The 13,613-nt window shown below is 44.2% G+C and overlaps 1 protein-coding gene across 1 annotated transcript; it reads left to right on the forward strand.

Annotated features, from left to right (window-relative positions):
• The first annotated feature begins 5,125 nt into the window (after positions 1-5,125).
• rad23aa (RAD23 homolog A, nucleotide excision repair protein a) lies at positions 5,126-12,226 on the forward strand. The gene is made up of 9 exons (XM_079746544.1): positions 5,126-5,341; positions 5,943-6,104; positions 6,802-6,995; positions 7,547-7,590; positions 9,174-9,301; positions 9,818-9,905; positions 10,342-10,472; positions 10,591-10,752; positions 11,403-12,226. Exons 1-9 carry the CDS (start codon positions 5,276-5,278, stop codon positions 11,514-11,516), a joined length of 1,089 nt encoding a protein of 362 aa, XP_079602670.1. The 5' UTR covers positions 5,126-5,275; the 3' UTR covers positions 11,517-12,226.
• The last annotated feature ends 1,387 nt before the right edge of the window (positions 12,227-13,613 follow it).

Below are 13,613 nucleotides of genomic sequence, written 5' to 3' on the forward strand. Positions count from 1 at the left end.
GTTGCTAACCCGACCACTTCTGTCCATACCATTAAACAACCAGACCAAAAACATACCACAATCTGACTACAACATGACCATACCACAAACACAACACAACCACACCACAATATTACCACAACCACACCACGACCATACCATACAAACTCATACAAATCGACTATAACCATACGACAACACACCACAAACATTCCAGAAATACACCACAACCATAGTATAACTTTACCACAACATACCACAAGACACCAAAACCATACCAGAACCACACCATACTTGGAGGTACGACCTCTTTAATTGTATTATTCTTATCGTTCAATAATTCCCATCTTTTTTGAATACATGATCACAGTCTTTTGCACTCTATTTATTATTTATTTGAATTCACCGTCTGCATCCCGTGTGTGGTCGTCCACTAATGATGATGATGATGATGATGATGGCAAAGATTACAAAGACGAGCTGGTTCTTCTGTGTTGTTGCATGACACAATATGTGGATCTTCTTGTTTCTATGAACCCGGACCCCCAAGCCCCCCCACTGGGGCCCAGCAGGGGTCTCTGCGGCGTTGGACTTCTTTATGCATGACTGAATGTGCGGATGTTTCTATATTGTTCTGATGTTTACACCTCGTGGTTCTTACCTTTCTATCAGGTGTTTTACGTACTGTGAAACAATACACTTGGAATGCAATACAGTTACGACCAACCGGCTTTTCTTTGGTGTGAACACACACACACACACAAACACACACACACACACACACACACACACACACACACACACACACACACACACACACACACACACACACACACACTCAGACACACACACACTCTCAGACACACACACACACAGACACACACATGATCAATAACACACACACAAACATGACAAAAAAGGACACAGACACACTCACACGAGGTATGATTTAGTGTGGTCATTGGTTGTGACCTCCAGGAGGCACGGTCTCTGTGGTGGTTGGATGAGTGATGAACGTTTGTCTTCCCTAATTGCTGCTGGTATTGAGCATCGCCAGAGCACACACAGAAATACGTTCTCAAACATACCTTTGAGTTTTAAACAGGAGTTCATCCTGGGATTCATCCAAATGTCTGCCTTACTGGTTTTGACGGAGTTCAAGAATGATATAACATGAATAATACCTATTTAAAAGTGGATCGTTCTGCTCCGACAATTTCTAATACAAGACGGTTCAGCTTAATTTACATTTACATTTACGGGATTTAGCTGACGCTTCACGCGCGTGTTGTGAGACAATTCTGTCCTTTTCTCTATCATCTCTGTTTAACATTGCCCTGGGTAAACACAGAGAGATTGGCTCAGGTGGGAACACTCTAACTGTGTGGGCATCATACTCTTCTAAATAGCTTCCTACCTATGGACCTATCTCCTACCCTCTTATCTACATACACTCCTGCCTACCAGCCTTTCTACCTACCTAGCTAGCTTCCTTCTATCTACCTACCCTCCTATCTATAGATAGGAGGGTAGGTAGGAAGGTTGGTAGGATAGGTATACCTATCCTTCCTACCTATAGGATAGGTATACCTATCCTACCTACCCTCCTACCTACTACCTACCCTCCTCTCTACCTATCCTCCTACCTACCCTACTACCTACTCTCCTATCTTTGTACCTACCCTCATAAATACCTACCCTCCTATCTACCAAACACATCTATTTAAATATCACACAATGGTTGTTTTTCTGTAGCTGATTGATATTTTACATCCTGTTCATTTATCGTGGACTGAACTCATACAAACAACACAGAGACATATTTATGACTCCACTGGACATGTAATGAGGTTCAACTTTATACGGAAGCATCTGGTGGGAGCTAGATGAGTGTAAATTGAACCATCTATGTGTGAGTCAACCTTGATTATTTACATGATGGAGAGCAGGTAGAAAATTATCCGGAGGTGGCAATAAAATATTCAGGATTTAAAAATAAATTGGGGTTGTTTATGTCTGAAAGGTCTACAGAGTATACACTAGACTTCGTGTGTGGGTTGGATGCCATCTAAAGGGTGAAATATATCAAGCACCCAGCACCAAAACATGTATTTGGTTATTTAATAATATAAAACTGATGGATGCCTCACTAGATAACATCGATTTGTTTGTTCGAATCCTGTTTAATGATGAAACTCATCAATTATAGTATAGAAAGACTAGAGTTGAGTTAGAATCTTTTGCTTCTCTTTTGCTCATTCATGGTGCAATTCTTATATCTATTGATCAGTCCACTAGTAATATGGACTGATAGTGGTCAGAGAAGCACACTATCGTAACACATGATATCCAGTATTCGCAGGAAAAACACCACATTACGGAGGCAAGACACGCTCTGAACATTGCTTCATTTTAACTTCAGCTTTCATCTCCAGAGCAGCTCTCCTTCAAACTCTATTTGTCTTCCCTCATAGATCTTTTGATGTATTCCGACTCGAGGGGGACTCAGTCCCGCAGACAGTTAGCTACCATGCTAAAGTTAGCTCCCATGCTACAGGTTGCAGCACCATGCTACAGGTAGAACCCAGGCACCATGTAGAACCAATGCTACAGGCAGTTAGCCCCCTGGCAACAGGTAGCACCAGGTAGCACCCAGGCACCAGGTAGCACCCAGGCTACAGGTAGCACTCAAGCTACAGGTAGCACCCAGGCTACAGGCAGAAGTTTCCTGAATTTTGTATCAATAACACCTTACAATAAGGGTACATTATAAACCATTAATTAACATGTGTTAGTGCAGTAATAAACATGAATATATAGCATTAGCATAGATGTTAAGGTTAGAGTTAGAGTTGGGGGGTTAGTGTTTGGGTTAACCCTAAACCTTACCCTATTCAATGAGGTATAAATGAATACCTTAGTTAACATGAACAACATTACCTTAGCTAACTGGTAATTAACTGTTAATTAATTGTTACTTCATGCTTTTTACTGCACTAACTAATGGCTAATGAAAGTAATCTTATTGCAAAGTGTTACCTTTGTATCTGTGTTTTTGACCATAAAATAAGAACTTCTTAGGTTAAGTTGTTTTCAAAATATTTTGTGTATTCCTAATTATTTCAGTTTTCTTTGTTCTCCGTGAAAGGTCCTCATAAGGTCTACATGTCTAAACCATCCTCTGACAGGTCCTCATAAGGTCTACATGTCTAAACCATCCTCTGACAGGTCCTCATAATTGCAGCTGTCCTAATAGGTTCACAGTTTGATACAGTGTGTGTACAGCCGGTGTGCTTGTGTACATTTGAACGTGCATGCATATGTGTGTGTGTGTGTGTGTGTGTGTGTGTGTGTGTGTGTGTGTGTGTGCGTGTGTGTGTGCGTGCTTTCTCGTGTTTTTATTAAATTAAATGTTTGTTCTTCCAAGTGAAGAACTCAGAAGGACATTTTTGATTAAAAACCATGAGGGCAAAGCGATCATCATAATAACCAGGTGATTAAACATATCTCCCAGCATTCTGGAAAATAAAACTGTTTTTCAGACTTTGGAGCCTGTATTTTGGGTGAGTGTGGGTATACATATTGGACGTTCAGCGTTCAACTTCATTCTCAATTGACCTATTTCACAGATTGAAGTTAAGCAGCACCAGCAAGGTAAATTTGTATTTACTTGACTAGTTCTGGTGTGCTGCCATACAAACATACCCATAGCCATAATTAATGTTATGAGCTACACCTGTGCTTTTCTGTGAGAAGATTATATTAATTTCCCTCAGCTCCAGAAACCAAACAGTCGTTTGGCTTTTAAAGCCAGAGAGAGAAATGTAAATAACGAATTTCACGCACCATATTCAAAGTCCAGTTCATAGCAAAAATCCCCCCCCCCCCAAAAAAAATATATATATCGGGGCCAGAAGATGTCTATCGTACTGCAGAGAACACGGAGAAAATATCAAGGCCATTTGAAAATATCTTGTGGAGCAACGACACCCCCAGCTGGATAACATGGGTACATGCGAGGGGTACAGGAGGCAGTTAACAGTGGGAACCGTCAAACCAACCGATGGTTTGAGATACCAAATTCATACAAATGTTTACAGAATATTCCTAAAACTGGACATAATGAAATATAATTAATTGCAAATTGTTTTAATTGTGGGCATCGGTGTCCTTTGTAATATTGTCTATTCAAACTGTTTAGGTTAAACTCGTTTGTAATTGTTTCAAATTAGATAATTGTTTCAGCAACAACAACAAAAACACATCATGACTCCAACAGGTGTGAGTCCTAGGGTAGAGAGAGAGAGTGTTTAGCGGCGCCTGGTCCCGCATAGCCCCTGAAATATGGACAACTTGGACCCCCTGTGGGCTTTATGCAGAGATTAACACAACATGCGTTCCCAATGATGAACACATACTCACTGGGGCCCAGTGAGTTTGGGTCTCTCTCTCTCTCTCACTCTCTCTCTCTCTCTCTCTCTCTCTCTCCCTCTCTCTCTCTCTTCTCTTCTCTTCTCTCCTTTCTGTCTTTTCTCTTCTCTTCTTTCTCTCTCTCCCACTCACTCACACACACACACACACACACACACACACGCACACACACACACACACACACACGCATACACGCACACGCATACACACACACACACACACACACACACACACACACACGCATACACATACACATACACACTCACACACAAACACACACACACACACACACACACACACACAGAAAGACAAGCATGCAAACACATACATAGTACAGGTATTTTATTCATGTCCAATATTCGAATATATTTTACTATATTTTACTTTTTGGGTTGACATATCAAACTTCACATCTCGTCTTCTAAATTAATTATTTAACTTAGACAATAATTGCGATATATACGTAAATAAACTGTTATACAGTCAAAGGGGGCCACCTCCCGTTTGTTTACTTTGTATTTGACCTAATCATCCCGTTACTAGTGAAACGCTCTTGTGCCTTCTCGGATCCTGTACAGACTCGCTGCACTCATAGATCTCCAGTAAAACTGGATAGGCTTAATTCCCATGCGTTCAGGTGAAAGGATAAAACTACACTATAGTGTTGACACATATCGCGAGAGTTCCCGGGAGGTCCAGTAGCGCCCCCGTCACCGCACAACGAAAGATCGCGATTTGCTCAGTGCTCATGGATACACACATTTCACGGATAGTCAAACATTTCTTACTTAAATAACAACAAATTAACCAACAATTAGGGGCTAGGAAGTGGTTGCCGTTGTAGTCATAGCCAGCTATCGCTACAATGCAGATCACACTAAAAACCCTGCAGCAGCAGACCATCCAGATTGAGATAGATCCCGATCAGACGGTGAGTGGCTAAAAAGCTAGCAAGCTAAGCTAATGCTAACGCAGAAAGAAACCGCGCTTGTAGACTTAAGTGCTATTTGTTCGTGCCCATTAAGCCTACTGGCTTCTCTTTTGGCAATCTTCCACGAATATATTGTGTTTAATGACAAATCAACTCGTATTTTTTAATGTTTGGTGGGTGTTGAGACTCCACATGTTAGCGGTGCGTTAGCTTAGCCTAGCCCGCTAGCACATCCATTATGTCTTCTCATTCTAACTTCACATGTTCTTAACGGGCATCCAGCTGCCCATCTTCTAACTCTGATGTTTTAACTATGTGTTTTATAGCCAACGACAGTGTTTTATGTTAACACGTTGGTTTGGCACATCTTAAAAAATGAACTAATATTGTTCTTGCTATAACCACCAAACACTGTTTGATGTCCTTGATTTAGTTTAAATTCGCAATGCATTTTTTTAGGGGTACCCCATTATCATGTCAGGTTTCTAAACTGACAACGAATCTGATATCTAAATAAATTGATGACACTTAAGACCCATGTAGCGATTTATAATTTGCTATGTGCTCCTATGTCAATTATCTCCGTAACATCCCCTTTCAGGTAAAAGCCTTGAAGGAGAAGATCGAAACAGAGAGGGGGAAAGACAACTTCCCAGTATCGGGGCAGAAGTTGATATATGCTGGTAAAATCCTGCAAGATGACACGCCCATTAAGGACTACAAAATCGATGAGAAGAATTTTGTGGTAGTTATGGTGTCCAAGGTGAGATGATAATGAAGTTGTCATTACTGGTATTTGTAGAACTGCTACAGTACTCATTGGACTAGCTGCGTGTGAGTACACATTGTATTGCAATGGAATATATTTAATTAATGAAATGGATAAGTCTTGTCGGTTGTCATGCTTGTGGTGTGAAGCTGAAGCATCAAGGACAAAAGAAAACATAAAAGGCTTGAGAAAAGTGATATACTTTAAATTTCCCTTTTTTTTTAACCTTGCCTATATGTACACAAGTCTGACCACACACCATGTATATGTTCTGCTTAAGTATATCTAATGGAACCCTAAGACATTTGAAAAGGTTAAGAGGGAAATGTCGGACCTTAATATAACTAAAAGTCCAGATATTATGTACACAGAAACTTTTAAGTGTTCTTGTAAACGTCATTAACATATTTTGGGATTGTGATGCTGATAACCTAATGTGACGAGACAGCGGTTTTATTACTATACTTTCGACACCTCTTAAAAGCGTTGTGAAGACGGAAAATAAATGGACTCCCACATTAAGGGCTAAACCAGTTTATCCAAGGGCAGGCTTAACATTCGTGAGATCCGTTCAATAATGTCTCAACACTCCAACACTCCTCTTGTGTTTAGTCGGGTGCTAGTATCCTAAAGTTGACACGTGAGTTGAGGCTCCACTCGCTCCTCACCAAGACCCTCTCCCCACCGCTAGGCCAAGCCAGCAGCTGCCGCCGCCGCCTCGCCTCCTTCCTCAGAAGCCCCCAAGCCGCCGGTCCAGGACTCTGGCTCCACGTCTACAGCTGCCCCCGCGGTCCCCCCCGCTGCGGTCCCCACCCCCGCAGCGGTCCCCATCCCCCCTGAGGTGGCCACGGAGGAGCCCGCCACGGACGCCCCGCAGCCCGCCAGGTACGTGGGCCCAGGACACCCTCAAATTGGTGTATCACCGCCTGGGATTGTTGGAGTTCACTCCCCCCCCCCTGGGAACGATCACTTCATTGAACTGAATTTGTGAAGTCAATTGTGCCTCATAACAGCAGCTTGTTTGACTTGCGCCCCCTAGTGTTGGAGAATGGTTAGAGCAGGAATATAAAACCATGATGGAGTGGAACCTAGTTTTATTTGTTTATTTATTACTTTCAACCCAACCCTAAAGGAGGTTGTATACCTACCCCTACCTGTGATTGCCAGCAGTAGTGTTAAAATTCCAACATAAGCATGTATGGATATGTTTAACAATAGCTCCTAGAACCAAACAATGGCCCAAAATAAGTCCAGACTAGGATCTGCTGCTTCGATAATGGTTACAGGACTGATTAGTTGTTGGGAACTAACATCCCAAAGCCCCTGTTATACCAAGTCACTGAACCACTGTAGCCAGAAGCACATAGCCCAAAGTTGCACGTAAGCAATTTCCTAATCGATGGCAAGTGGAACATTGTGTGTTCTTGGTTCTGTAGCTCCAGTACTGCCGTCCAGGGAGTGGAAGCCTCTTCTGCACTGGGTAAGTCACATCTCCGGGCCATTTGAAATATGCAGATTAAAAAACTCGACCCTTCTAGTTAAGAGGGAGGGCTCTGTTATCGCAATGGTTACGGACCGCGGCAGCTTTGTGATACTTTTTTTGTACATTTGTCGTTGTCAATGAAATCCGCCACACCGTAGTAGAGATATACTATAGGTGTCCAGGAATCATAAGTTGCTGTGTGTTTATTACCTTACTGTACACCAGATTCAGCTTGCTGTGTGTTTATTACCTCACTGTACACCAGACTCAGCTTGCTGTGTGTTTACTACCTCACTGTACACCAGATTCAGCTTGCTGTGTGTTTATTACCTCACTGTACACCAGATTCAGCTTGCTGTGTGTTTGTTACCTCACTGTACACCAGATTCAGCTTGCTGTGTGTTTATTACCTCACTGTACACCAGACTCAGCTTGCTGTGTGTTGCCTACCTCACTGTACACCAGATTCAGCTTGCTGTGTGTTTATTACCTCACTGTACACCAGACTCCGCTTGCTGTGTGTTTATTACCTCACTGTGCACCAGATGCTGCTTTCAGCATGCTTTCAGATGCTGTCTGTTTATGTTGCCTCACTTTAAACCAGAAGTCAGATTGTTGCTCTGTTTATTTGTGAATGTGAGGTTAGAAAGACACCTATTAACTTGGGCTGGGTAAAAATATTGATTCATCAATGCACTGCAATTTATTTGTTCTCGATTCAATTTCGATTCAGATTTTTTTTAAATCGATTATTTCAATTAAAAAAAAAAGAAGCATACTCAGTCATTGTAATCTAGAAGCGAGTATGCCTAAATGTAAATGCACTTTTACATTTGTCCATGTTATGATTATTACTTTTATGCTGCAAGTTTAGCTCAGGAACAATACTATACAATGGTGTATTCCATTTTTGCTAGTTAAAGCACAATGAAATGGTTAATTCATTTTGAGGTATTTTTGTCATCTGCACGTATAATTGAATCGATATCGAAGCAATTGGATCAATATCGAATCGATATCGAATCAAGACCTAAAGAATTGAATTGAATTGTGAGGTACCTGGCAATACCCAGCCCTACTATTAACCCAATTAACTTGGTTATTATATTCATTAGGGAAGATGTTAGTAATCAGGTTACGGAGTGGTAAAATGTCGAACCTCAGGTAAAGGTGTACAGTGTGGTAAAATGTCGAGCCTCAGGTAAAGGTGTACAGTGTGGTCAGAGGTGGAGCCTCAGGTAAAGGTGTCCAGTGTGGTAAGAGGTGGAGCCTCAGGTAAAGGTGTCCAGTGTGGTCAGAGGTGGAGCCTCAGGTAAAGGTGTCCAGTGTGGTCAGAGGTGGAGCCTCAGGTAAAGGTGTCCAGTGTGGTAAGAGGTGGAGCCTCAGGTAAAGGTGTCCAGTGTGGTGAGAGGTGGAGCCTCAGGTAAAGGTGTCCAGTGTGGTCAGAGGTGGAGCCTCAGGTAAAGGTGTCCAGTGTGGTCAGAGGTGGAGCCTCTGGTAAAGGTGTCCAGTGTGGTCAGAGGTGGAGCCTCAGGTAAAGGTGTCCAGTGTGGTAAAGGGCCTTGTGGTTGTGTGTCCAGTGACGGGAGCAGAGTACGAGGCCATGCTGACGGAGATCATGTCAATGGGCTACGAAAGGGAGCGGGTGGTGGCTGCTCTCCGGGCCAGCTTCAACAACCCCCACAGAGCTGTGGAGTACCTCCTCACTGTGAGAACACCCCTCCCCCCCTGTTCTCTACCTGGAGAACACCCCCCACACCTCCTGTTCTCTACCTGGAGAACACCCCCCCCCCCCCTCCTGTTCTCTACCTGGAGAACACCCCCCACACCTCCTGTTCTCTACCTGGAGAACACCCCCCACACCTCCTGTTCTCTACCCCCCCCTCCCCCCTCCTGTTCTCTACCTTGAGAACACCCCCCCCCCCCCCCCTCCCGCTCTCTACCCCCCCCCTCCCCCCTCCTGTTCTCTACCTGGAGAACACCGCCCCCCCCCCCCTACACACCAGTTCTATACCTGTAACACATACTCACCTGTACCCGGCATACTCATCTGTTTTCTACCGGAAGCGCACACACACTGTAGAACACAAACACTCCACTATAGAATACCTGTCACCTTACTGTAACTATAAATCTATAACCCACCTGTAACATGTCTCACACGCGTACTCGCCTGTTCATTCATGCATGTATCCTTACGCATGTATGTTTGATTGTACTTCAGGGTATTCCCAGCAGTCCGGTCCAGGAGACTAATCCTCCCGCCCAGCCTCCAGCGGCGGGTCGCACCGACGCTCCTCCTCTACCAGAGGGTTAGTATTCTATTGACTGGTCGGGGCAAATATGATGGAATGACACCAAGCCTAACCCTATGGCCACATGATGGCGATGAGGATCATCTGTTCCCATCCAAGGCCATTTACCTATTTCCTATTTCAGAAACCCTCCCTTAGCAGATTATTGTAAACACCATGTTTAGAGACTAATGTATGCGAGGGGCAAGATGTAGCTTTCAGAAGGGGATTTTAATGTGTGTATTCCAATCGGATATGTCCGATGGACCAGCGTGTATTGATCAGTGTACTGACCAGCGTGCATTGATCAGTGTACTGACCAGCGTGTATTGATCAGTGTACTGACCAGCGTGCATTGATCAGTGTACTGACCAGCGTGCATTGATCAGTGTACTGACCAGCGTGCATTGATCAGTGTACTGACGAATCCTTGATCCTGTGTGTCTGTGTCCAGGGGAGAACCCTCTGGAGTTCCTGCGGAGCCAGGCCCAGTTCCAGAACATGAGGCACGCCATCCAGCAGAACCCTGCGTTGCTGCCCACCCTACTGCAACAGCTTGGCCGCGAGAACCCCCAGCTCCTACAGGTAACCCCTTTAGAACCGTCCCACCTATGGGTGGGTGGGTGGGGTACACCTTCTCCTGTCCCTAAGGGGAATGACAGGCCTCACTTCTTCCTAACCGGTGCCTCTTCTATTCCCCCAGCAAATCAGCCAGCACCAGGAGCTGTTCATCCAGATGCTCAACGAGCCAATGGGAGAGGGGGGCGAGGGGCCGGAGGTGGGCGAGCTGGGGGCCGTCGGAGAGGAGGGCGCCCCAGTCAACTACATCCAGGTCACCCCCCAGGAGAAGGAGGCCATTGAGAGGGTGAGACTCGGAACCAGAGCATTGAGCTGTTGGCCCACAACTAAGACTAAACTCTTCTCTGCCTTTTGCGCAGAGCAGCCATCGTAGTTACACGGTGTGGTGTACCGGTGCTTTACTCATAGTTTTTGCGTTAATGACCAAATATCACTAATTCAGTGTCATCCGGTGATTTTTATAATGAGAAGATGTCTACATCTTGTCCTACGGGTGCCGATTTGTACCCGTTTGTTGAAATGATGGAGCGATGTTGTCATGGCTTACCTGACTGGACTGGTTTTCTGTAGCAATTCTGTTTTTGGAATGAGACCATCCTGATCTTGTTGGTTCACATTTCATTTCTCCCTGGAGATCCGTTTCGCCTCGCTTCCATTGAAACCAACTTTCAAAACACAGAAGAGTGAATGGATCAGTCGGCACTGGGCAGTAAACGAATGACCCATTAGGGTGCACCCTTACTGTTGTGGAAAAGGCAGACCTTCAGCCAGAAAATTAACAATGATCCCCGGTTGAGGACGACCTCCTCTGTCATCATTTGATGCATCGGCAGTATTGATTACGTGCTTGTCCGAGATGTAGGGTTCAAAATGATTCCAGCATTCGTCTGCCCGTGTGTACCATCTGGCCTCCAACACTGGTGTGTTTGTCTCCAGTTAAAACAGCTGGGCTTCCCCGAGGCGCTCGTCATCCAGGCGTACTTTGCCTGCGAGAAGAACGAGAACCTGGCTGCCAACTTCCTCCTCAACCAGGGCTTTGAAGACGACTGAGAAGACCAAGACTCCTCCCCCTCCCTCCCTCCCTCCCTCTCCCCCGCATCTCCCTCCCCCTGCCCGTCGTTAGCTCAGCACAAGGACTGCACCCCCCGCCCACCACACCCCCACCCTACTGTACAGCCACCCAGCGGGGGGTGGAGGCCTGCAGGGGAGGGGAGCTGCCGGGTAGGGAGGCTTGGGGTGGGGGGGGGGTGAGGTTTCTTGGGAGGGAGGGAGGGAGGGAGGGAGGGAGGAAAAAGGGGAAGGGATCCTGAAATCCACCAGAATTCCAATGGAATGTGTGGGGCTTGTTTTAGGATCTTAATTAGATTTTAGGGGGGGTTTGGGAGGGGGGAGGGGGGTTCTGATGGGGGAAGGAGAGCCTGAGAGAGTGTTGTGGGCGCATGTGTCTTTATTTTTCTTTTTTTTCTGCGTGGGAGTGTCCGCTGGTACCTGTGCAGATGGGTGTTGGGCGAGAGACAGGTGATCCATGTGCATATCTACGCTTTGTTTACCCTGTTGGCGGAAGCACATTCAACTCACTGCACGTGTACAACATTATCAGTGTGTGTGTGTACCTCTGTATGCATTCATCTGTGCACGTCCAAGGATGAAATGGGCAGAGGTGGACTTGGCGTGCTGCTTTGCGCATGTGTGTGAGATGACGTAACTGGGGTGACGTGGGCGGTAGGGAACGAAGCGGGAACTAAAGTGATGTTTAATGACTAACTGTCTGGTCTGTTTTCATTCGCCGCACACCAACGCTGATTCTGTAGTACGGCGATTCTGCAAGTCCATGGTTAAACTTACAATAAGGGTTCATTATTGCACCATTAATAAACAGTCAATGTAGTAGTAGGCATTATTTGGCAATAACCTAATCCTATGAAATAATGTATAAAACGATGCCTTGATTAACATGAACCCCATTGCTGTAGTTAATCTCCAAATCAAAAATACTATTTATCACATAAGAAAATGATAACTAAGCTGTTGGGTAGCTGTTTATTGAACAGATGCTTATTACTGTTTTTACTAATCTTAAAGTTATGATTAGTAAATGTAAACTTTTTGTTTAGTGTTGCAATGTCTGAAAAAGTGTGATATGGTCATTTTAAAAATATAGAATTCCTGAGTGACAAAATTCTGAAAGGGTTGCGGAATTCAAATCAGATTTTGCCTCAATTATTATTAAAATAAGTACTGACATAAGTTTAATTTACATTTAGGGCATTAAGCAGATGCTTTTATCGAAAGACAGATTTGTCATAAGCAAATGGAAAATCATGTCTCATCGCAACATGAGATGAGTGAAACCTGAAATCTGCATTAGCTATCTAGGGGCCTCCTCTTTTGGTTCTGAGCTTTAATTCTATCCAGGCCTTTAAAAAACCCAAACGTTTTTGCCAACTGTATGTAAACATAAAATCATGTAAAATATGGTGTCTTGATCATCCATGGTGGTGCAATGAAAAGGTGATGGAGACAGTGAACATAATTTGCACTGCTTTGAGAAAAAGCATGTGTTTCAAGGTAAGTTGAAGTTTAGAAGTGGCGCGATTCAAAACCCTTATTGGTCAGATTTCTAGTTATCTACGGTCTTAATCTGTAGTCAAAATGGACTTGCTTCCTCTGAATTTAGATAATATACAATTGAATAACCCATTGGCACTTCTTTGGATGATCCTAAGCATTTTTCCGAATCACACTAATAAACTGCTAGAGGTATTGTGATGGAGGAAAACGCGTATTGGTTCATCTGAGCTGTCCTCCGTACTTCTGGGGTTCTTATATTTTAATGACCAAGTTTAATGGATCAACTGTGAGCAAACACCCTTAATTAAGAGAAAGGAAGGACTCTGAAACTATTGGTTTGTGTTGGGCACCCAGGTGAAAAGCTATGTGTTTTCACCTGGGTCCCAAGCCCACTGCTTGCTCAAGGATCAGAGGCATCCTAAAGCTCATTTCCGAACTGCTCCTTAATGACCTGCATCTGAATTCACTTGAGGTGACCGCATACGCTAAATGAGAACGGCTGACTTGATAGTCAATATACTGCCTTTATGTAAAAATAAGAGAAACTAGTTTGATCTTACATTATTTAATGTCACA

Source organism: Pollachius pollachius, assembly GCF_949987615.1.
Source record: "Pollachius pollachius genome assembly, chromosome: 11".
NCBI classification, from domain to species: domain Eukaryota; kingdom Metazoa; phylum Chordata; class Actinopteri; order Gadiformes; family Gadidae; genus Pollachius; species Pollachius pollachius.